Below are 25,669 nucleotides of genomic sequence, written 5' to 3'. Positions count from 1 at the left end.
TATTAACCACCCCAGGACCGCCGTACGCAGGATTGCGTCCTGGCGGCGGCCCTGTTATTCCTCCTGGACGCGCTGGCGCGTCATCTCACGAGAGGCGAGATTTCCTGTGAACGCGCGCACACAGGAGCGCGCGTTCACAGGAACCGGAGGTAAACGAGTGGATCTGCAGCCTGCCAGCGGCGATCACCAAACACCACTACAGTACACTACCCCCCCATCACTTATTAACCCCTTATTAACCCCTGATCACCCCATATAGACTCCCTGATCACCCCCCTGTCATTGATCACCCCCCTGTAAGGCTCCATTCAGACGTCCGTATGTGTTTTACGGATCCACGGATCCGCAAAACACATACGGACGTCTGAATGGAGCCTTACAGGGGGGTGATCAATGACAGGGGGGTGATCACCCCATATAGACTCCCTGATCACCCCCCTGTCATTGATCACCCCCCTGTAAGGCTCCATTCAGACGTCCGTATGTGTTTTGCGGATCCGCGGATCCACAGATCCGCAAAACACGGACACCGGCAATGTGCTTTCCGCATTTTGCGGATCAGCACATTGACAGAACTATATAGAAAATGCCTTTTCTTGTCCGCAATTGCGGACAAGAATAGGACATGTTCTATAGGCTCTACAAAAAACGCAGTGTTTGCCGGATCAGGCTTGATCTTGTGCGCACACTTGCGTTCAGTCCGCCCCACCGCAGTGACAGAAATGTTTTTTTTTCTGATCACTGCAAAAACACCGTAAAATCGCTGCGGCGCTATAAAAAGATCACTTTTGAGGGGCATGTAGAGTTCATAGAAGATTTTTTTTTTTGGCACAAGTTAGCGGTATGGTGTATGTTGAGTTAATATAAAATTTTATTTTTTGTCACAAGTTAGTGGAATATGAGACTTTGTAAGAAAAAAATAATAAAAATAATATTTTCCGCTAACTTGTGACAAAAAATAAAAACTTCTATGAACTCACTATGCCCATCAGCGAAAACCTTAGGGTGTCTACTTTCCGAAATGGGGTCATTTGTGGGGTTTTTCTACTGTCTGGGCATTGTAGAACCTCAGGAAACATGACAGGTGCTCAGAAAGTCAGAGCTGCTTCAAAATACGGAAATTCACATTTTTGTACCATAGTTTGTAAACGCTATAACTTTTATCCAAACCAATAAATATACACTTATTGCATTTTTTTTTTATCAAAGACATGTAGAACAATAAATTTAGAGAAAAATGTATATAGAAATGTAGTTTTATTTGAAAAATTTTACAACCAAAATTTTTGCAAAAATTTCGGTAAATTTCGATTAATATCAAAAAAAGTAAAAATGTCAGCAGCAATGAAATACCACCAAATGAAAGCTCTATTAGTGAGAAGAAAAGGAGGTAAAATTCATTTGGGTGGTAAGTTGTATGACCGAGCAATAAACCGTGAAAGTAGTGTAGTGCAGAATTGTAAAAAGTGGTCTGGTCATTAAGGGGGTTTAAGCTAGGGGAGCTGAGGTGGTTAAAAACACTTTTATTTATTTATTTTTTTACTTTATTTCTGACTAACTTTTGGGGGTCTGATCCCCTCTGCAATGCATTACACAACATCTGTATTGTAATGCATTGATTGTTAGTGTATTACACAGAGTAATACACTAACAGGTTGCCTAGGAGACCCAGCCTGAGGCTGGATCTCCTGGGCACCTATAGAAGGCAGGTCCCTATGCCGTGCAAGGCATTGGGAAGCCTCTGCACGGCATTGGGCTGCCTTCTCACCCATCGGGTCCCCGCCACAGCAGCGCGGGGACTCGATGGGCTCCCTCACCCACAGCAAACCCCTTCTATGTCACGGTCAGCGCTGACTGCGGCATAGAAGGGGTAAATGTCCCGGCATCAGTGTTTTCACCAATGCCGGCGCATACAGCAGCGGTCCGGCTAACGGGAACAGCCGGTCCCCTGCAGCTGATCGGGCAGACGCAGCTCCTGCCCCCGCTCGATCAGCTGCCATAATAGTATGGCGCTGGGCGGCAAGTCACGTCCCGCTGCGCCGTACTATTACGGCGCTGGTCTTGAAGGGATTAAAGAAGAATAAAGTTAAAGTTTTGAATAGCCAAGTCAAAATCCTGACAATCTGTTAGAAATGTTGTAAATGTGGAAGGACCTGAAGTGAGCAGTTCATGGGAGGAAACAAGATAGTTGAATCTGTTTTGTACTGAGGAATGGGCTAAAATTCCTCCAAGACAATGTGCAGGACTAATCAACAATTAACAGAAATATTCAGTTGCAGTTATTGCTGCACAAGGGGGGTAATACCTGATACTGAAAGCAAAGCTTCACATGCTTTATGACTTGATATAGGATCATTTTCCTCCGTAAATAAAAGATCAAAAGTCTAATATTTTTGACTTATTTGTTTGATTTGGTTATGTTTATCTATTTTTAGGATTTCAGGGATCATAAACTTTTAAGCACCCTGGGTGCCCGCTCTCAGGGGGGTGCCAGAAGCAATGAGCGCTTCCATCAGTACAGAGCTGGGAAGAGCTGGATCTGAGCATCAGGAATGGGACAAGGTTAGTAGTTACTGTTTTTCTGTTTTACTAACACTGAGGTGGCACAGAGGCTATTACTACTATGAAGGGGGCACAATCGGGGTGGCTTAGCCATAGACATTACCGGTCATGGCCAGCCAGTGGAAGTTTTTAGGGATGTATTTTGTGCTGCAGGCAGCAGTATTTTGTGATAGACCAGTATGGGCCAATATTTTTCCACGGCTACTTTAAGTTCCCAGTCCACCCCTGGGCACAATGGGCATTACTACTATGAAGGGGGCACAATGGGATTATTACTATGAAGGGGACACAGAGGGCATTATTATTACTAAGTGGGCACAATGGGCATTACTACTATGAAAGGGAAACAATGGGCATTACTACTGTGAAGGGGAATAATTGTTATGTTGGCACAACTACTCTGAAGGGGCACAATGAAGGGATAAGTACTTTAAGGGGGCACAATCTGGGCATAACTACTGTGAGGAGACACAATGTGGAAATTATTAGGGGGCACATATTTGGACATAACTACTGTGAAGGTTGTACAATGCAGACAATACTACTGTGAGGGTCCACAATTTTTTAAGTATTGGGGGGTGTGCCAGAGAAAGGACCTGCCCCAGGTGCAAAACACCTTAGGCACGCCACTGGCATCATTGTAGATGTTTAAAAAAAAAAAAATAATCAAATGTCAATGCCAATGTCAAACTTTGTGCAATGATAGTTTCATGATCTTTGCGCTAAAAAAAATCTCTACACATACCTTTTCATTCCTGCCATTTCTATTGCTTACCTGTAAATAGTTTGCCATATGCAGGGACAGGATGTCATCCTTTGAGGCACGTAAAAATGTGGCACCCATGTTGGAAGTTGTGTTGTGCAAATCAATAACAAAATCAAATGGACATGATCCAAAGCCATATTTCTGATTCAATACTCTTGCTTGTTTAAACTCATAAGGATCACTCTCAGATTCGGGTGAACTGAAAGAAGAGCACAAAGTTTTGATCCACATGTTCCTAAGGGCCATCTGCATTGGTTTGTTTTGGCAGCAAGCTCATGGATGTCTGCAAGCCCCTTTCAGATGAATGGAACTGGTTTTCAGTCGCAGAAATTTTCTGGAACAACACCTGCTGGGTGTGAAGGCATCCATACATGGGCTGAGGCTGGGCAAGTCTTGATGCCATGAAAATGAATAGGGAACAAACAATTGTTATTACGATCATTTGTCCCCAATTCAATTTGCATATTCTCGTCAGCACATCCTTGATCACCCAGGGTGATGTCTTCCAGCACACAGTGATTTTACGTTGTCACATGAAAGATGCCATCAAAAGACAAAAGCTGTTTGCTTATTTGGTGGGTGATCAGCTGCAACGTACGAACATTCGTTCCCGATAAGTAGCACCATTCCCAGTCAATGTATATCTGTATATGGGGAAATGCACACAATATCAAGCTTGCCCTGCTACACTAAGCTCCAATAGTGTAGATTAAGTCCACTTAGTAAACTATATATATGATAAAATAAAAATATTAATAAAATAAATAAGAAAGAAGGGTCTCTATATCCATACATACAATAATAGACATGGCATGGAGTCTGCACTGCCCTGCCTGTATGGGTTCTTTAATTTGAAGTCATATAGTGTGCTCCTGTGCAGGCTCCGTCAATGATCTCCCCTACAATACTTCCATACATACAGCATCTGATGGAGCATTACACAATTCATGAGATTCATAGAGAAGTACAGTAGAGAGCTCATTCACTTCTATAGAGGCCATATCCATACAAAACAGAGTCGTAATACAGCAGTGGGTATGAACTCTTCTAGGAGAAATGTCATAAGATATAATACTTACCATAGCACTTCCTTTGAAAAGCAGCGGTTTAGGTCCCTGTCAATGTACCGCACACATTTTTCCACAGCAAGGGGATTTGCAAGGCATACTTCAGCCATAAATGTCTTCCTTTGCAATTCAGAAGGATTCCCTAACCAGTGTTTAACCAGAGTGACGCCGGACATCTCATTTCCATGTGTACCGCCAAAGATCACCACACGGGAGACTGGTGAACTATGGATGGGGGAGCTCATCATTTCTTTCTGAAATACAGCAAAATGTAATTATTTTTTGTAATAATTCTACAAGGTTGTAGAAACTGTGTAGATGACCTTTTTTCCCTATAAAAATGAAACAAATGCCTGAAAAATTATGTGTTTTGGAGGAAAAAAACATCATAAATACCACTAGGCATTTGTTGCGTGTTCTGTATTTTATTTTTAGACTTTCAGCTAATGTCTGGAAGCCTATGGGAAACGTAAAAATACCTATGTGAGTTTTCCTCCTTAGGCTAGTTTCAGATGGGCATGTTCACTCCGGTAAACACTCTCTATGTGGGAGCTCTTGACCATGAGTCTACTGAACTGTAGTCACAGCATTATGGGTCTATTATATATCTTCCTGGCATCAGCCTCCGTGCCTGCGCCGGATAAGGTCCCCGGCACCCTCCAGCTCCAGTAGAAGATAGTACTGGGCATGCGCGAGATTTTTTTTAATTTTGGGGCGATTGTCTTAGATAGGCCCCTTGCAGACGGGCGTTCGTCCCGCAGTGAGTACGCAACGCAGCTCCCGGCCTGACCTCACAGCGCTGTCACATAGCATTATATTGATTTATGATGCTATGTAACCCTTACAGTTCTGGAATGTATTGGATAACACTGGCATAATGCTGCCAGTGTTATCCAATACATTCCAGAACTGTAAGGCCTCTTCCACACGGGCGTTGCGAGAAAATGTGCGGGTGCGTTGCGGGAACACACACGATTTTTCCGCGCGAGTGCAAAACATTGTAATGCGTTTTACACTCGCGTGAGAAAAATCGCGCATGTTTGGTACCTAAACCCGAACTTCTTCACAAAAGTTCGAGCTTGGGATCGGTGTTCTGTAGATTGTATTATTTTCTCTTATAACATGATTATAAGGGAAAATAATAGCATTCTGAATATAGAATGCATAGTAAAATAGCGCTGGAGGGGTTAAAAAAAAAATATATAATAATTTAACTCACCTTAATCCACTTGGTCGCGGAGCCGGCATCTCTTCTGTCTTCATCTTGGCTGTGTGGAGCAACAGGACCTGTGGTGACATCACTCCGGTCATCACATGATCCATCACATGATCTTTGATCATGTGATAGATCATGTGATGACCGGAGTGACGTCACCACAGGTCCTGTTGCTCCACACAGCCAAGATGAAGATAGAAGGAGATGCCGGCTCCGCGATCAAGTGGATTAAGGTGAGTTAAATTTTTATTTTATTTTTTTAACCCCTCCAGCACTATTTTACTATGCATTCTGTATTCAGAATGCTATTATTTACCCTTATAACCATGTTATAAGGGAAAATAATAATGATCGGGTCTCCATCCCGATCGTCTCCTAGCAACCGTGCGTGAAAATCGCACCGCATCCGCACTTGCTTGCGGATGCTTGCGATTTTCATGCAACCACATTCACTTCTATGGGGCCTGCGTTGCGTGAAAAACGCAGAATATAGAGCATGCTGCGATTTTCACGCAACGCACAAGTGATGCGTGAAAATCACCGCTCATGTGACCAGCCCCATAGAAATGAATGGGTCTGTATTCAGTGCGGGTGCAATGCGTTCAACTCACGCATCGCATCCGCGCGGAATACTCGCCCGTGTGAAAGGGGCCTAATGGTTACATAGCATCATAAATAGTGTTGAGCAAACTTGTGTTTTAAGTTCGGCGTCTAAAGTTCGGGTACGGGTTATCCAAGTATCCCGTTATGGATTCCGCTACCACGGACCATAACGGAATTTAGAATCCATAAGGTGATTCTTCGATAACCCACACCCGAACTTTAGACGCCGAACTTAAAACACAAGTTCGCTCAACACTAATCATAAATCAATATAATGTTATGTGAATCCCGTTAGTGCTGGGATGTCAGGCCAGGTGCTGCGATGCAGACTCACTGCGGGAGGAACGCTCGTCTGCAAGGGGCCATCATCAGGGGTATCATTTTTGCAGGATGAGATGACGATTTTATTGGCAGTATTTTGGGGTGCTTATGACTTTTTGATTGCTTGCTATTACACTTTTTGTGATGTAAGGTGACAAAAAATGACTTTGATACCGTTTTTATTTTATGTTTTTTTAGTGTTCACCTGAGGGGTTAGGTCATGTGATATTTTTATAGAGCAGGTCGTTACAGACGTGGCAATACCCAATATATATATATTTTTTTATTTATGTAATTTTTACACAATGATATTTTTTAAACAAAAAAAATTATGTTTTAGGCCCCTTTCACACGGGCGAGTATTCCGCGCGGATGCGTGAGTTGCGTGAGTTGAACGCATTGCACCCGCACTGAATCCCGACCCATTCATTTCTATGTGGCTGTTCACGGTGATTTTCACGCATCACTTGTGCGTTGCGTGACAATCGCAGCATGCTCTATATTCTGCATTTTTCAAGCAACGCAGGTCCCTTAGAAGTGAATGGGGGTGCGTGAAAATCGCAAGCATCTGCAAGCAAGTGCGGATGCGGTGCGATTTTCACGCACAGTTGCTAGGAGACGATCGGGATGGAGACCCGATCATTATTATTTTCCCTTATAACATGGTTATAAGGGAAAATAATAGCATTCTGAATACAGAATGCATAGTAAAATAGCGCTGGAGGGGTTAAAAAAATAATAATAATAATTTAACTCACCTTAATCCACTTGATCGCGCAGCCCAGCATCTCCTTCTATCTTCATCTTAGGCTACTTTTCACACTTCCGTTCGGAGCGAATCCGTCTGCTGTCTGCACAGACGGATCCGCTCCTATAATGCAGACGTTTGGATCCGTTCAGAACGGATCAGTCTGCATTATAGCTTAGAAAAAATTCTAAGTGTGAAAGTACTTCAGACGGATCCGTCCAGAATTTACATTGAAAGTCAATGGGGACGGATCCGTTTGAAAATTGAGACATATTGTGTCATCTTCAAACGGATCCGTCCCCATTGACTTACATTGTAAGTCTGGACGGATCCGTTTGCCTCCGCACGGCCAGGCGGACACCCGAACGCTAGTGTGAAAGTAGCCTTAGCTGTGTACAGGAACAGGACCTGTGGTGACGTCACTCCGGTCATCACATGGTCCATCACATGATCCATCACCATGGTAAAAGATCATGTGATGGATCATGTGATGACCGGAGTGACGTCACCACAGGTCCTGTTCCTGCACACAGCTAAGATGAAGACAGAAGGAGATGCCAGGCTGTGCGATCAAGTGGATTAAGGTGAGTAAAATTTTTATTTTTTAACCCCTCCAGCGCTATTTTACTTTGCATTCTGTATTCAGAATGCTATTATTTTCCCTTATAACCATGTTATAAGGGAAAATAATGCAATCTACAGAACACCGATCCCAAGCCCGAACTTCTGTGAAGAAGTTCGGGTTTGGGTACCAAACATGCGCGATTTTTCTCACGCGAGTGCAAAACGCATTACAATGTTTTGCACTCGTGTGGAAATATCGCGCATGTTCCCGCAACGCACCCGCACCTTTTCCCGCAACGCCCGTCTGAAAGAGGCCTTAGTGTCTCCATAGTCTGAGAGCCATAGTTTTTTTTTTTTTTTTTTTGGGCGATTGTCTTAGATAGGGTATCATTTTTGCGGGATGAGGTGACTGTTAGATTGGCACTATTTTAGGGTGCATATGACTTTTTGGTCGCTTGTATTGCACTTTTTGTGATGTAAGGTGACAAAAAAAATAGCTTTTTTTACACCGTTTTTTTTTTTATGGTGTTAATCTGAGGGGTTAGGTCATGTGGTATTTTTATAGAGCAGGTTGCTACGGACGTAGCAAATCCAGCGATAACTAATGTTTACTTTTTTTTTTTTTTTTTTTTTACATTTAACACAATAAAAGCATTTAAAAATAAATATATATCATGCTTTAACCACCTCCCGACCGCCTAACGCACGGATGCGTCCGGAAGGTGGTTGATTCATTCCTCCTGGACGCATCCGTGCATCATCTCGCGAGACGCGAGATTTCCTGTGAACGCGCGCACACAGGCGCGCGCGCTCACAGGAACGGAAGGTAAGCGAGTGGATCTCCAGCCTGCCAGCGGCGATCATTCGCTGGCAGGCTGGAGATGCTATTTTTTTTAACCCCTAACAGGTATATTAGACGCTGTTTTGATAACAGCGTCTAATATACCTGCTACCTGGTCCTCTGGTGGTCCCTTTTGTTTGGATCGACCACCAGAGGACACAGGTAGCTCAGTAATATGTTGCACCAAGCACCACTACACTACACCCCCCCCTGGTCACTTATTAACCCCTTATTCACCCTTGATCACCCTTGATCACCCCTGATCACCCCTGATCACCCTATATAGACTCCCTGATCACCCCCCTGTCATTGATCACCCCCCTGTCATTGATCACCCCCCTGTAAGGCTCCATTCAGAGGTCCGTATGAATTTCACGGATCCACTGATAGATGGATCGGATCCGCAAAACGCATACGGACGTCTGAATGGAGCCTTACAGGGGAGTGATCAATGACGGAGGTGATCACCCCATATAGACTCCCTGATCACCCCCCTGTCATTGATCACCCCCCTGTCATTGATCACCCCCATGTAAGGCTCCATTCAGACGTCCGTATGAATTTTATGGATCCACTGATAGATGGATCGGATCCGCAAAACACATACGGACGTCTGAATGGAGCCTTACAGGGGAGTGATCAATGACGGAGGTGATCACCCCATATAGACTCCCTGATCACCCCCCTGTCATTGATCACCCCCCTGTCATTGATCACCCCCCTGTCATTGATCACCCCCCTGTAAGGCTGCATTCAGATGTCCGTATGATTTTTACGGATCCACTGATACATGGATCGGATCCGCAAAACACATACGGACATCTGAATGGAGCCTTACAGGGGAGTGATCACCCCATATAGACTCCCTGATCACCCCCCTGTCATTGATCACCCCCCTGTAAGGCTGCATTCAGATGTCCGTATGATTTTTACGGATCCACGGATACATGGATCGGATCCGCAAAACACATACAGACATCTGAATGGAGCCTTATATGGGGGTGATCAATGACAGGGGGGTGATCACCCCATATAGACTCCCTGATCACCCCCCTGTCATTGATCACCCCCCTGTAAGGCTCCATTCAGACATTTTTTTGGCCCAAGTTAGCGGAAATTATTTTTTTTTTTCTTACAAAGTCTCATATTCCACTAACTTGTGTCAAAAAATAAAATCTCACATGAACTCACCATACCCCTCCCGGAATCCAAATGCGTAAAAAAATTTTGACATTTATATTCCAGACTTCTTCTCACGCTTTAGGGCCCCTAGAATGCCATGGCAGTATAAATACCCCACATGTGACCCCATTTCGGAAAGAAGACACCCCAAGGTATTCTGTGAGGGGCATATTCAGTCCATGAAAGATTGAAATTTTTGTCCCAAGTTAGCGGAAAGGAAGACTTTGTGAGAAAAAAAATATATATCAATTTCCGCTAACTTGTGCCAAAAAAAAATAAATTCTATAAACTCGCCATGCCCCTCATTGAATACCTTGGGGTGTCTTCTTTCCAAAATGGGGTCACATGTGGGGTATTTATACTGCCCTGGCATTCTAGGGGCCCTAAAGCGTGAGAAGAAGTCTGGGATCCAAATGTCTAAAAATGCCCTCATAAAAGGAATGTGGGCCCCTTTGCGCATCTAGGCTGCAAAAAAGTGTCACACATCTGGTATCGCCGTACTCAGGAGAAGTTGGGCAATGTGTTTTGGGGTGCCATTTTACATATACCCATGCTGGGTGAGATAAATATCTTGGTCAAATGCCAACTTTGTATAAAAAAATGGGAAAAGTTGTCTTTTGCCGAGATATTTCTCTCACCCAGCATGAGTATATGTAAAAAGACACCCCAAAACACATTGCCCAACTTCTCCTGAATACGGCGATACCACATGTGTGACACTTTTTTGCAGCCTAGGTGGGCAAAGGGGCCCACATTCCAAAGAGCACCTTTCGGATTTCACAGGTCATTTACCTACTTACCACACATTAGGGCCCCTAGAATGCCAGGGCAGTATAACTACCCCACAAGTGACCCCATTTTGGAAAGAAGACACCCCAAGGTATTCCGTGAGGGGCATGGCGAGTTCCTAGAATTTTATATTTTTTGTCACAAGTTAGCGGAAAATGATGATTTTTTTTTTTTTATTACAAAGTCTCATATTCCACTAACTTGTGACAAAAAATAAAACTTCCATGAACTCACTATGCCCATCAGCGAATACCTTGGGGTGTCTTCTTTAAAATATGGGGTCATTTGTGGGGTAGTTATACTGCCCTGGCATTCTAGGGGCCCAAATTTGTGGTAAGTTGTTTGAAATCAAAATCTGTAAAAATTGGCCGGTGAAATCCGAAAGGTGCTCTTTGGAATATGGGCCCCTTTGCCCACCTAGGCTGCAAAAAAGTGTCACACATGTGGTATCTCCGTACTCAGGAGAAGTTGGGGAATGTGTTTTGGGGTGTCTTTTTACATATACCCATGCTGGGTGAGAGAAATATCTTGGCAAAAGACAACTTTTCCCATTTTTTTATACAAAGTTGGCATTTGACCAAGATATTTATCTCACCCAGCATGGGTATATGTAAAATGACACCCCAAAACACATTCCCCAACTTCTCCTGAGTACGGAGATACCACATGTGTGACACTTTTTTGCAGCCTAGGTGGGCAAAGGGGCCCATATTCCAAAGAGCACCTTTCGGATTTCACCGGCCAATTTTTACAGATTTTGATTTCAAACAACTTACCACACATTTGGGCCCCTAGAATGCCAGGGCAGTATAACTACCCCACAAGTGACCCCATTTTGGAAAGAAGACACCCCAAGGTATTCGCTGATGGGCATAGTGAGTTCATGGAAGTTTTTATTTTTTGTCACAAGTTAGTGAAATATGAGACTTTGTAAGAAAAAAAAAAAAATCATCATTTTCCGCTAACTTGTGACAAAAAATAAAAAGTTCTATGAACTCATTATGCCCATCAGCGAATACCTTAGGGTGTCTACTTTCCGAAATGGGGTCATTTGTGGGGTGTTTGTACTGTCTGGGCATTGTAGAACCTCAGGAAACATGACAGGTGCTCAGAAAGTCAGAGCTGCTTCAAAAAGCGGAAATTCACATTTTTGTACCATAGTTTGTAAACGCTATAACTTTTACCCAAACCATTTTTTTTTTTTACCCAAACATTTTTTTTTTATCAAAGACATGTAGAACAATAAATTTAGAGAAAAATTTATATATGGATGTCGTTTTTTTTTGCAAAATTTTACACCTGAAAGTGAAAAATGACATTTTTTTGCAAAAAAATCGTTAAATTTAGATTAATAACAAAAAAAGTAAAAATGTCAGCAGCAATGAAATACCACCAAATGAAAGCTCTATTAGTGAGAAGAAAAGGAGGTAAAATTCATTTGGGTGGTAAGTTGCATGACCGAGCAATAAACTGTGAAAGTAGTGTAGGTCAGAAGTGTAAAAAGTGGCCTGGTCTTTAAGGGTGTTTAAGCTATAGGGGCTGAGGTGGTTAAAGTCTCCATAGTCTGAGAGCCATAGTTTATTTTTATTTTTTGGGTGATTGTTTTAGGTAGAGGCTCATTTTTTGTGGGATGAGTGACGATTAGATTGGTACTATTTTGGGAGACATACGCGTTTTTGATCGCTTGGTGTTGCACTTTTAGTGATGTAAGCAGACAAAAAAAATGTTTTTTTAGCACAGTTTTTTTTTTTTGACGGGTCATGTGATATTTTTATAGAGCCGATCGCTATGGATGCGGCGATACCTAATATGTCTACTTTTCTTTTTTTCCCTATTTTTTACAATTTTTTTTAACTTTATTTTGGGAAAAGGACTCTTTTTTTAATTTTTTCATTTTTTTAAAATCCACAACTTCTGGAGGTCTGATCCCCTTTACAATGCATTACATGCTGTAAGTGTATTACATACTGTGATACACTTCAGCCTGCTTGCCTGTGAGATCTCACAGGCTCTCCAGGAAGGCAGCCACGATGCCTAAGGAAGGCATCGGGCTGCCTTCCCTGCCATTGGGTCCCATTGGGTCCCTGTACCCGATGGACACCCCGCACACGTCTGAAGTCTGCACGTGCCGCGGTCAGCGCTGACCGAGGCAGTGCAAGGGTTAATGATTTCACCAATGCCGGCGCATACAGCAGTGGTCCGGTTATCAGTGACTGCTGGACACCTGCTGCGGATCGGGTGGGCGCAGCTCCTGCTCCCGCCCCCAATCATCGCGCCGTACATGTACGGCGCTGGGCGTTAAGTCACGTCCGGTTGCGCGGAACATGTACAGTGCTGGTCATTAAGGGGTTAAGACACTACTGTGGTGTAAATAAGTCACAAAATTATGCTATATTTGCCCTACAATTTGCGACTTTTCACTTCTCTCCATGTTTTAAGTGTGAACAACGTGGGTGGGGCATTGCAAGAAGGGCATCTGCTGCCCTCTGGATTTGCAATTATCTGACAGTCTGCCACACTGACTATCTAAAAATACACCAAATTTATTATCAGGTCTTTACCTTTTTTTAAAGAAGACAAAAAGACAAAACATGCCACATCTTCAGCTAATATCTGGACCTGGCTTTTTACAGCAAAAAGCACTCGTAAAAAAAAAACACTACTAAAAACCTATGGGTGAAAGTACCCTCAGTGTGGCATCAACTGGCCCTGGTAGGTATTGGATCAACATTCTGGATTATTTGTCACAAATAGTGTTGAGCGAACTTCTGTTTTAAGTTCGGCGTCTAAAGTTCGGCTTCCGTTTAGCGGAGAATCCCGATATGGATTCCGAATTCCGTTGTGGTCCGTGGTAGCGGAATCAATAATGGCCGATTATTGATTCCGCTACCACGGACCACAACGGAATTCGGAATCCATATCGGGATTCTCTGCTAACCGGAAGCCGAACTTTAGACGCCGAACTTAAAACAGAAGTTCGCTCAACACTAGTCACAAACTATTCATTAACACTTGTTTCTAATTGCAGAGAACCTTCAGAAAGCAATCCCCGAATAAAAAGTTACCTGCTATATATTTTCGTTTACGACAGATGAATGTCCTTATTTGTTCTCTCTGCTCAGTCTTCTGCTTTTGGCCTTGTGATATTCCACATTATACTGTAGTTCTGTGCTGGATACAAGGGTCAGATTAACAGACTTTCTGAGTTATTGAATACATAATCATACCCTGATGGTTTTAAGCTTGATAGAGCCAATTTTCAGTTGTATCTCACTTCTCCACCTCTATAAGCCACTTTCATATGGATCAGTACTTGTCTAAACCAGGACAGGAACCTACAGGGAAAAGTATATTCAATGAGTTGTTCCTATTCTGTGTTTTAGATCTACATGACATAAGCTGCAGAATACAAAGTTCAACAATTTTAATCTTTAGTTAATCAATAAAAGAAAATGTTAAACTAGTTGTCCAGTTTTTTTCTAAGAAAGAGTTAATAAAAGTTAATCAGTAAGTTATACGTACCCCTAAAATGGTACCATTGAAAACTACAACTTGTCCTCATACGACTACATCGATGGAAAAATAAAAAAGTTATAGATCTTGGATTGCGACAATGAAAAAATGAAGAAAACTGCTTGGTCACTAACACCCATAATGCATACAGTGTGAAAGGGTTAATAGTGTCTGCAAAATCCTGGAGCTCCACAACTGACTCCATCCCTACCAGTCATATATGTTACTAAAATGTGATCAAAAACTATGTCAGGGATTTTGTTTCTTTCCGTATGAAGGGATTTATCAAAAAGGTTTAAGGGTCTGGCTCCTGGTGGGGTGCATGGTTTGGGGTGTCTGAGAAGCCCGATTATCTACCACCTGTGCTATCCCATTAAGAAAGGAAATTATTATACACAAAGATGAGTTGGAAATTTCCAACGCTAATTTTGTTTTCCCTTAGTCCTAACAGCAGCACAGTAATGGGGTATTTCTGCCCCTGTGTACCGGTAGGACAGAAGGAATTTTTAATGAACTAATAAAATATTAAAATTATTTCCTCCTCTCCCTATATAACTCCACCAAAAAAACTGTATCCGTTGTGTTATTATAAAGGACAAATAAACTAGGGTGGGAAGCTTGTGCTCCCTTAGCTTGACTAAGGGAAAACAGCACAACAATGGGGAATTATCAAGAGGTATCTCCACAGGGGGGGCCTCTTGTAGAAAGGAATTCAGAACTGAACAACCAAAAGCCATACTCTCTGAACTCCTGGCTGACATTCTATAATGTTTAAAGAATATCAGAAGTGAGCTCGAAGAAGCTACAATACAAATTTGATCCAGAGGAATAAGACTCCCCCTCCGCCCAGGAAGTAGACACTGAGCAAGTGGAATGGGCACAAACAAAGCTCTACCCTGAGAGGAAAAAAACATAGGAATTGTTTACTTTATCCATCTGCTCAGCATGAGTTTTGAGACTTTAAACCCTTTCCTGCCCGATAACAGTACTGTGATATTCTCATCCTTCCAATAGGCTTGAGTTCTGGACAAATAAGTTTTGAGGAATCTGGCAATGTCTAGAGTGTGTAATATTTCTTCCTCCTCAGAAAAATTCAGATTCAGACATAGCACCGGAAGAGATATAACCTGGTTAAGGTTGACAAACGATGGACCCTTAGGAGAGAATCCAGGAAGGAATCTCAATAAAACTCTATCCAGCAAGAAAGAGATGTAAGGAGCAGCTGAAGAAAAAGCTTGCAATTCACCTATCATCTTCGCTGAAGTAATGGCGAGCAGAAAAGTACATTTGTTAGTACTTTAGGTGAACCTTGTCCAAAGGTAGAAAGGTAGCCGAGCATAAGCCGAGCATATCACCAAAAATGTTATCTGCCAGTTAAAACCAGATAGCAACACATATTCTTTTATTCTAATCTGTTTTTATTTTCTGATTGCAGATTTATTTTTCTATTTCCTGAACATGATTATAGAGTTCTTAACAGCATTTACAAAGCATAAAAAAACTGCTTTACGCCAGCCCCATGGTCTATAGACACAATGGTCAGGAGGATAACTCATTGACTTAACTTTTACTTTCTAATGACACCATTTACTGTTGCATACAATGTAGTGGGAAGTTGGAAAAAATTCCAAATTAGTTTTATGGGTTTTGTTTTTATGGTGCTCCCTGTGCAATAAAACTGACCCGTTACCTCATTCTCCAGGTCAGTACAATTATGGGCATACCACATTTGTGTGTGCCTAAAAAATGAAAAACCCCCATGTGTGAGGGCTCATTTTTTGTGGGGCTATGTGTACTTTTTGAAGATACCATTTTGAGGTGTGCATAACTTTTTTCATGATTTTTATTCTTTGGGAAGGTGTAATGACGAAAAAACTGCATATTGGCCATTTTGATTTCTTCCCATTATGCAGTTCAACATATGGTTAAATTTTTATTTTAATAGAATGGGCATTTTTGGACACGGCGATGCCTATGATGTTTATTTTTTACATTGTTTATTTAAATTTTGGGGTAAGGGGGTGATTTGAAGTTTTATATAATTTTTTTTATATTTTTAAAAACTTATACTTTTTTGTCACCCTAGGCGACTAGAACATGCAATAATTTGATTGCCATGAGTATTCTTTAATGGATTTTTATCCATTAGAATATACAGAATTCAGTATATTCCAATGCAGTGCTGCCACCAGCATTGGAATATACCAGTAATGGGCCTGGAAGCCTTGTACAGGCTAAGGCCTATTACCATTATGGAACGCTTTCCCCTATCTCCGCCAGAGGAAGGCATTCCGGGCTAGGAAGCACGCGGCTTCTGGTTTTAGTGCTCTTAGATGTTGTGGTCACATTTAAGTATGAAATCTGAGGTGTTAAATGTCGACGATCAGCGTTATTGCCGATTACAGACATTAGCACCAAGTGTCTGCTGTTTGGCCTGGGTGTCCGGATCAGGCAACATCTGTAAAACCCCACACTTCTGACATACATGTAGGGTGACGGGAATGAAGGGGTTCAGGGAACATCTCTTAACACTAGGAATCAAACATTGGCAAGTACAGCCTAAATTATTCTAATATAAGAACACAAGGATTTCAGTGAGAAATAGGAATTTTGTGAATAATATAATATCAAAATACTGCTAAGACTGGCATTGTTAAACTGTATATGTAGGTAATATGGTAAAAGGATGTATTTTAATTTATTAACAAATGTTAAGCTTTAAAAACCTATGGTGGTGGGAAAAATAAAAATGGGATTATTTCAGTCCTTTGGCTAAATGTCCCAGAGATGCAATCCTCATCTGTCAGACATTTATGTCATACCTGTGGAGTTGGAAATGACCTTTAAAGGGGTTGCCGCAATTTTGCAGTTTCCATGGTTAAGAGGTACAGAAACGGCCAAGTGGCTTGCGCTCAGCTCCCATAGCATTGAATAGGAACTACACAAACAACGTATCACACAGTCTACACTGTTTTCACCACTCAGGAATTACGCAAATAGTGTAGCTTGCTGTTCTACACTGTTTGTATAGCTTACATGCACTATTATGGGAGTTATAGAAACAGTGGAGCATTGGCACTTTCCTCAACTCTGGCCACCTTGGCCGGTACTTACTCCCTCTCTTCCATGGAAATGGCAAGATGGGACAACTTGTTATGACCACCGGGTGGTAACCCGCTGCTTCCCGTGACCAACTCGCTCTGAGGTCAATGTCTGAGCAGACGATTGAGACCTGCGTGCTGTCCGCATCCGTAATTCCGTTATGCGGCCCCGCCAAAAAAATAGAACATGTCTTATTCTTGTCCGTTTTGCAGACAAGGATAGGACTTTTCCGCAGCAGTGAAAAAAAAAATGGCAGCATGTACTTGGCCAGTATCCGTGTTTTGCAGATCAGCAATTTGCAGACCACAAAACACTTACAGCCATGTGCATGAGCCCTTAGCCTGGCCTGTTCTCAGGCTGGCACGCCCATTTGGTGGTTCTAAAGGTTTCCTTTTCTGTTCATCTCGCTACAGGACCTGTCAAATACACATTGACGTGAAATATGCTCACCGGTGATCCATGGTGAATAAAACAAATATCAGATCTCTAGAACTGTGCTTCACTGGCTAGATCACTACATGGATTTAAATGATAGATGCAGACAAGGGTACAATTCCTAGTTGTGATATAACAGCAAAACTGCTTACCACTTACATGTGCTCGTTATACTCTCCCGCAGACCTCAGTATTTTCTTTGGTTTGTAACTCAGATGAGTCTTCTGTGTGCATCAATGGGTGGAAGAAATTAGAGCTTCCTGCTTTTTCCTCTGCCTCATCCCTCCCCTTTAAACCTTGAACACATTCTTTATTAGCTATAGAAGTGCTGAATCAGCGCTGCAGCCTATGTAACAGGCAGGCTCACATAGTGTGTGCCTCTAAGCCTGCAGTAACATTACCAATACGTGTACGTGAAATATACATGTCCTAGCACTCAAGCAACCCACAAAATATATCTAGTACAATGCTAATTTATTTCTAAAGATCAAATCTCTGTATAGGACGATAATATTCAAGTAAGACCCCATTAAAAGAAGACGTACGCCTTGTCATAAATTAGGTGCAGCATTTGACAGTCCTTGCCCTTGAACTGAAATCTACGCTAGCCCCTGGCTGGTGTAGATTTCAGTGTTCTTATACGACAGAAAACTGTCATAGAAGATGAGAAAAGTTGCAGGGTCGCAGGCCCCCTTTCCAACACCCCTTTTTGGGAAAAAGGCGAGGCCTGCTGAGAGAGCATTTGCTGAATTTTTTTTTTGCTCAAGTGCCGTTAAAAAAGTCGCAAATGTGGGGGGGCGTGGCTTGGCCGCTGAGAGGAATGGCCGCTTGACTTTGCAGCTCCTGCACCACAGCGACTAAAGAAGAGCTACCCAGAGCCAAAAACCGCTTCCTCCGCTATATACCTGCTTGGTATGAAGCTGGGTAACCTCCAGAACGAAATGGGGAAAACCAAAAGGCAGCTTTCTAAGTTGCAGAGCGGAAACCTGGACGGCTTCTTTGAAAGAGGCCCGGCTAAAGATGGTGCCGGCTCCAGCACCGGAGCTCTCACCTTATCTCCCCGCAGCAGCGTCTCACCAAAGCGCGGTTCCCGCTCCCCATCGCCTCCTTTGGAGACCGACATCTTCTCCCTGAATGAAGCGGAGTTTCCCTCGCTGCCGCCGACTCCAAGTGACCAGGGAACTCCGGCACACAAGGCTACACAAAATGGCGCCGCCGCTAACCTTGATGACGCCTCGCCATCTTCCAGCCCACAGAAACAAAAACCGAGGCTGGAGACATCTCACTCTCCTGAGGTTAGTAAAATGACATGGGCGCAGACACTGGAAGCCCCTACAGCGGTTCCTATAATCGAATACCAGACCTCAAACAAGCCACTATGTGAGGACTCTGTGAAAAATATGCTGCTGGCGTTACATCAATCCCTACGCACAGATATGGCAGGGTTGATTAACCCTTTGGCAGCCAAAATTAAGGAAACTGAGAATAAGATCACTCATGTGGAAAATAAGATGGCAGATTTTGCGGCCTCACAAAATAATATAATAGATGCCCACAATGAATTGGCAGACGAGCTCGAATCCATTAAAAGCAAAATTGCAGACATGGAGGATCGTTCCAGAAGGAACAATGTGAAATTCCGGGGAATCCCAGAGGATGTGACACCCCGCGACTTGCAGCCATACCTCAAAAGCCTCATTAAAGCCTTGCTACCAGGAATCCCTGTCCCTGACATGATCATTGACAGAGCTCATAGAATCCCAAAGCCATCTCATCTCAATGCTGATGTCCCTAGAGACACTCTGGCTCGCATTCACTTTTTCCACACTAAAGAAGCTTTAATGCTGGCAGCGAGAAAATGTGAGCAATTACCTGCTCCTTTCCAATCAGTCAGGCTATTCGCCGACCTTTCTATGGCGACACTACGTCAAAGAAGAGAGCTACAACCAGTCACTTATGCTCTCAGAGATAATGACATCCAATATAAATGGGGCTACCCACAAAAATTGTTGATCAGGAGGAATGGCAAGACGCATATAGTGAAAACCGTCACAGAGGGCCAAGATCTACTTTTATCTTGGGACATTCGGCTACACATAGGAAAACAAGGGAACCGTAGACAGAATGATCGTCCATCTTCATCCAAAACCCAGGACACTTAATCCTCTACCAAGATTAGCTCTTGTCATGTTCGTGGATATATTGTTTTATATCTGTTTTATTTCGCCGCAGACCCAAGAAGGTTAAAGGAATGTGGTGATATTTTTTGCACTATTTTCTTGCACTATTTGTATGGGGTCAATTGTTTAACCCATATTATGTTAGGTGTAATCTGCAAAACGTTGTATACTTGACATCTCGTATAGTTGAGACTCCTCTCAGTCTCATTAGTGGACTTACGCCACCAATACTGCACAGACAAAATCCAATTGTCTGGGTTTGTGATACTGCCCTTTATTCCCTTACCGTTCCTCCCCTACCCTGCCTATCCACCATCACCTATTAACTTGCTATTATTTCTAGGGTAGATTGAAAGTTTAGCTTACTGTTAATTGGTGACTCATTATTTTAAGGTTGATTAATTAATCTTAACTGTCTGTCTATCCGTACAGGAATTGGTCCCTCCCCTCAACCACATGGGTCTAAAAATCTTATCGTTAAATGTTAAAGGGCTTAACTGCCCCCAGAAAACATCATGTGTTTGGCGGGAGGCCACCAAAGCTGGAGCGGACCTTATATGCATACAGGAGACTCATTTATTGCAGGAAGACGCCAAACGTATTCATCATCGTTCTTTTCCTCACATGTTGCATTCTCATTTTAGCAAGAAATCAAGAGGAGTGTTCATTGCTGTCAAGAATTCAGTTGCCTTTACCACCATTTCATCAAAAGTGGACTCCAACGGCCGATACATCATCCTGGTATGTTCCATCAACAACATTATTTACACTATAGTCAACATATACGCACCTAACGACCACCAAATCACTTTTCTACGCAAATTATTAAAACAGATAAACTCCCTGAAACAAGGGAAGGTCATCCTCTGTGGAGACTTTAACACGGTGATGGATCGGTCGTTGGACTCTACATGCCTAACTCGTCGCTCAGGGGGTGAACTGGCCTCTCTAACTCACTCAGAGGGCCTCATAGATATATGGAGAGCCCAACACAGTATGGAGAGAGACTATACATTCTTTTCACCACCTCATCTCTCATACTCCCGTATAGATATGTTTATAGTAGACCAAGCTACCTTGTAACACACAGTATCCACTGAAATCGGACTCATCCAATGGTCTGACCATGCCCCAATAACACTGACCCTAGAAGACCTATATCAATACCCTCGTGCCCCCATTTGGCGTAACGACATTTCCCTATTCTCCAATGCAGATTCAGTTAAGGAATTGTCAAATGAATTGCGAGAGTTTTTTACTTTTAATGACGGTTCCGTTACAAATAAATATATTTTATGGCAGACCCACAAAGCATTCATTAGAGGTTTCTTAATTAGATTGAAACACAAAGTAAAGAAAATTAGGGAAAAAGAAATTTCTCAACTAATAGAGAACATCGCTAATCTTGAAAAATGCAATAAGGCATCTCCATCTCCTTCTCCTCAAACATCCACCCTATTGAGAACAGAGAGGAATAAATTAAGAAATCTGTTATCACACAATTATGCCAAATCCCTACTCAGACTAAAATCAAGATATTATGCTCAAGGAAATAGAGCCGGTAAACTATTGGCCAACCAAATTAAACAACAACAATCCAAAACAAAAATCCCATTTCTCATTCACCCGTTATCTAAAGCAAAAATATTAGATCCTAGGGACATTGCGGAACAGTTTCGTGACTACTACCACTCCCTTTATAATCTGAAAGATACAAGTGACATGCCTGACAATTACCCCATGTTAGTGGAGGACTTCTTGGCTAAATCTGATTTGCCTACTCTCACCCTAGAACAGGTCCAATCATTAAATGCCCCACTCACCCCTACAGAACTTCAAAAACTTATCACAGCACTCCCCCCAGGTAAATCCCCAGGCCCGGATGGCTTGTCCAATGAGTATTACAAACATTTCATCCATATATTATCCCTTTATATTCTGGACATTTTTAACAGCGCCCTTGAAGGATCACCATTCCCGCCTGAAATGCTAACAGCCCTGATAGTTACTTTGCCTAAGCCCGGGAAAACACCAGATATACCCCAGAATTTCAGACCAATTTCACTCCTCAACTCAGACATAAAAATATTTGCCAAACTAATAGCTAGTAGGCTTTCACCCATGCTTCCCTCCCTAATTAAAGATGACCAAACAGGATTTGTCAAAGGCCGTATAGCATCAGATAACACAAGAAGACTAGTAGATTTGTTTGATTATGCTGAGCAAAGCAATGTTCCTATGTTAGCGGTAACCCTAGATGCTGAGAAAGCGTTCGACCGCCTACACTGGTCGTTCGCTTTCTCGGTCCTTCACAAGATGGGTTTCAGGGGTAACATACTAAATGCCTTTCATAGCTTATATACATCCCCCATGGCTAGAATATGGGTGAATGGGGTGCTGTCAGATCCTTTGCAGATAACCAATGGGTCTCGCCAAGGGTGCCCACTATCACCCCTACTGTTCATTTTAGCCTTGGAACCTCTTGCCCAGCATATCAGGAATTCTCCTCATATCCAAGGGGTCGATGTCGGTGGTCGTGACCATAGAATATCTCTCTATGCGGATGACATCATACTCACCCTTTCCAACCCTTCACAGTCATTACATTCCGCACTCGACATAATAAGGCGATTCGGCACACTTTCTTATTATAAAATAAATAACTCCAAGTCTCAAGCCCTCCCTCTCAATATTCCTCAAAAAGATATCACGATATTAAAATCACAATATCCCCTAGACTGGCAAGAATCAGAACTTCCATATTTAGGGATTAAGTTAACATATCCCTGCTCCCTTTTATACAAACGAAACTATGAACCTCTCCTCTCGACCATGTCATCTGACTTTTCCCAATTTTCCATGAAAGAGATCTCGTGGATGGGAAGAGTGGCAGCATTTCAGATGATGACATTGCCTAAATTGATCTATGTTTTCAGAGCCCTTCCCATCTCAGTCCCTGTGGTATTTTTTAAGAAGGCTCAGTCAATTCTTTCAAAATACATATGGAAAGCGTCTAGACCCAGAATTGCCCAGACACAACTCTTCCTGCGTAAAAAGGCAGGAGGAATAGGCCTTCCCTGTATTAGTGACTACCACAAAGCAATTGGACTGTCATTAGCTAGAGAATGGTGGAAGAAAGATTGTACCAAAGCTTGGCATCAAATTGAATCCCACTCAATTAATGAGAGCTCCCTGAGGGACTTATTAATTGGCATCATATGGAATGGGAGGGTTCCCGACCTCTCCCTTCTGACTGTGAAACACACAGGGAGGCTATGGCTCCATATACACAGCGCATCCACAGAATCGAGGAAAACTTTATTCTATCATTCAGACACCTACTCTTTAGAATCATTAATTCAAAACATCAATTTGCAGAGGTGGCGAGAGAGGGGGATTGAAAGAATTTCTCAGCTTATCAAGGCGGATGAAATTCTTCCATTTAACACTATTCAGCAATTATTTCAAATCCCATCCGGAGAGATATTTAACTATCTCAGAATAAAACACCTATTAACGGCCATAGTTAAATCACCTCCCCCTACACACCTAGAAATCCTCCAACTGTTTTGTGCCCAGGGTTTGTTGAAAAAGGGAGCAACTGGACGTATCTATGACTTTTTGGGTAATAAAGCTCAGTTTGTCAAAACCAAACCAGTTGAGAAATGGGAACAAGAACTAGGCAATACATTCTCTGAGGATACTTGGTCATTCGCCATTGCCTTTCTAACCTCCAACTTTAAATGTGTCACGCACTACGAGGCTGGAGTTAAAACACTACTACACTGGTACTTTACTCCCCAAAGACTCCATGTTATATATCCTTCTACCTCTCCCCTATGCTGGAGGGGGTGTGGCAGGGTGGGTTCATTGCTTCATGTCCTATGGTCATGCCCAAATATCGTAAGTTTCTGGAATCAGATATTTGAGTTACTGGGTGAATTGTGCAAACATAAAATCATCCCCACTCCTGAACTTGCTCTATTGTTTTTAGGTATTCAAAACTTTCATTCCTCACAAAGACCTATAATAGGACACACATTACTCAGCGCTAAGCTGGTCATAACTCGACATTGGAAGGAAGTGTCTCCCCCAGACATCCTAGAAGTAATAACTGAATTGAACACAACTTGTCGTTACGAAAAAATGGTTCCTCCCTTAATACTTTCTTCAGCGAAATATAATCACACATGGAGCCCATGGATTGATCACCCAAGATTTTCCCCCTAATTGGATATGCACATACTCAATCTCCAGCTAGGGGAAAAGCCGGAAATACCTCTAATTGTCTCCTCATCTAGGTCCCTCCTGATGCTAAGCAGCAATCAGAAACAGGCCTACTTACTAAGATCTAATGCCTGTAACCTAATGTTAAATAACTGAAACCTGTTATCTAGTTAAGGCCTATAAAAGGCCGTTAGGGTCGTTAAAGCTACCTCAGATGCCTCACTAATGTCTGAATTGAATCGAACAACCACTGTGAATTATACTCTTCCACAAAGATACGATAGTCTGTGTGGTGGTCAATATAGATGCAACATTATTATGCAAACTCTTTTCTCTTCATGCAATAAGACAGGAAGTCATGAATGCTAATTGAAGTTTGAACATAGTGTACAATGTCAAGGTCAGTGGCTGCGTCCACGATTCTCCACATTGCGATGTTATTTTATACTATGTCTTATTTGAAAACTCAAAATAAAAATGATGATATCAAAAAAGTCGCAAATGTGCAGTTTGTAACTTTTTCATGCAACAAAAGTGTCATGTTTTAATGATAAACGTGGGCTATAAAATGCAAATTCTACACCCCACTAAACCCTTAATAGTATGGTTCTGATCTAATATGCAAATAAATGTATTAATGTATTGTGTGCCGCGGGGCCCTCGTATGCACACTATGCTTAAATTCACACCATTGGCTGACCGCCCGCCCCCCTCCCCCCCTCCCCCCCTCGACACAGATGTTTTCATCCGTGCACGGTGAGAAGCTGCAGCGGTGGTGCGAAGACCAGTAGCAGAGCGGGGAGCCAGAGGGGTCTGAGCATATAGGGGGCATTCAATCGTCTTGGATAACCGCTGGTTAGTTAGTGCCACTGTAATAATCAAGTCTCCTGTTCATGACCTAGCACAATAGTAAAGTACATAGATCTAAATAAATATATCCAGCTGATGTATTAACCCCTTCCTGATGCAACAATTTTCTGTTTTTTGTATTTTGTTTTTTCACTCCCTGCCTTTTAACTGCATATCCAGGATGCCGAAAAGAAGCCACGTGCCCCCAGCTATGGGAGCACCGCAAGAATACAAGCTCGACCGGGGAAGTCAGACATAAAAGCTGGATATACTTACCATATATGCATCAATATACTCGTACTTTACTACCATTCTAAGCCACCAACAATAGCTTAATATATCAGTTGGATGTTATTTATATTAGAGATGAGTGACCCTTTTGATATTTGGTTTGTTTCAGGTTTATCAAGTTTAAAAAAAAAAAAAACTTTGGTTTGGACCCGAATCAATTCTACCCAAATAAAAGTTGCTCCAATTGACCTGAAAATTGGTATATGACGCCCTCTAGTTTCCCAGGCTGTTGTCGGTGCAGCACAGCGGGGCTTCACTGCGATGCGTTTGACGGCATCCTCGGTCCTCTTCCTTGCGGCCGCTGGGTGCCGCCATCTTCCGGAAGTGACATTGGAGTCTCTGACGTCACTTCCGGAGTTTTCCTTGCGACGCGATTTCGCGTCCTCTTGCGATTTTTTTTATATCTAATCAGC

The 25,669-nt window shown here is 42.5% G+C and overlaps 2 protein-coding genes across 3 annotated transcripts in view; one reads left to right on the top strand and one right to left on the bottom strand.

Annotated features, from left to right (window-relative positions):
* Window positions 1–17,986, bottom strand: part of LOC120995479 (N-acyl-aromatic-L-amino acid amidohydrolase (carboxylate-forming)-like) — a 37,534-nt gene extending 19,548 nt beyond the window's left edge. Inside the window, exons 1-4 of one of the 2 annotated variants that reach the window (XM_040424719.1) lie at window positions 17,869–17,986; window positions 13,887–13,994; window positions 4,408–4,649; window positions 3,338–3,527 (exon numbers count right to left, since the gene is read on the bottom strand). In XM_040424719.1, coding sequence (XP_040280653.1) covers window positions 3,338–3,527; window positions 4,408–4,643 — 426 coding nt within the window. In that variant the 5' untranslated portion in view covers window positions 4,644–4,649; window positions 13,887–13,994; window positions 17,869–17,986. Of the gene's footprint in view, window positions 1–3,337; window positions 3,528–4,407; window positions 4,650–13,886; window positions 13,995–15,862; window positions 15,890–17,868 lie in introns of those variants that run through there. The other variant, XM_040424720.1, reaches the window with a different exon arrangement.
* The window catches only part of STYXL1 (serine/threonine/tyrosine interacting like 1), a 110,063-nt gene continuing 99,477 nt past the window's right edge, over window positions 15,084–25,669 (top strand). Inside the window, exon 1 of the mRNA XM_040424723.1 lies at window positions 15,084–15,453. The gene's annotated coding sequence lies outside the window, so the exon portion shown is untranslated. The remainder of the gene's footprint in view (window positions 15,454–25,669) is intronic.

This window comes from Bufo bufo, chromosome 3 (assembly GCF_905171765.1).
Source record: "Bufo bufo chromosome 3, aBufBuf1.1, whole genome shotgun sequence".
Classification (NCBI taxonomy): domain Eukaryota; kingdom Metazoa; phylum Chordata; class Amphibia; order Anura; family Bufonidae; genus Bufo; species Bufo bufo.
Note: the sequence above shows the minus strand (reverse complement) of the source record. Positions and strands in the feature narration are given on the sequence as shown.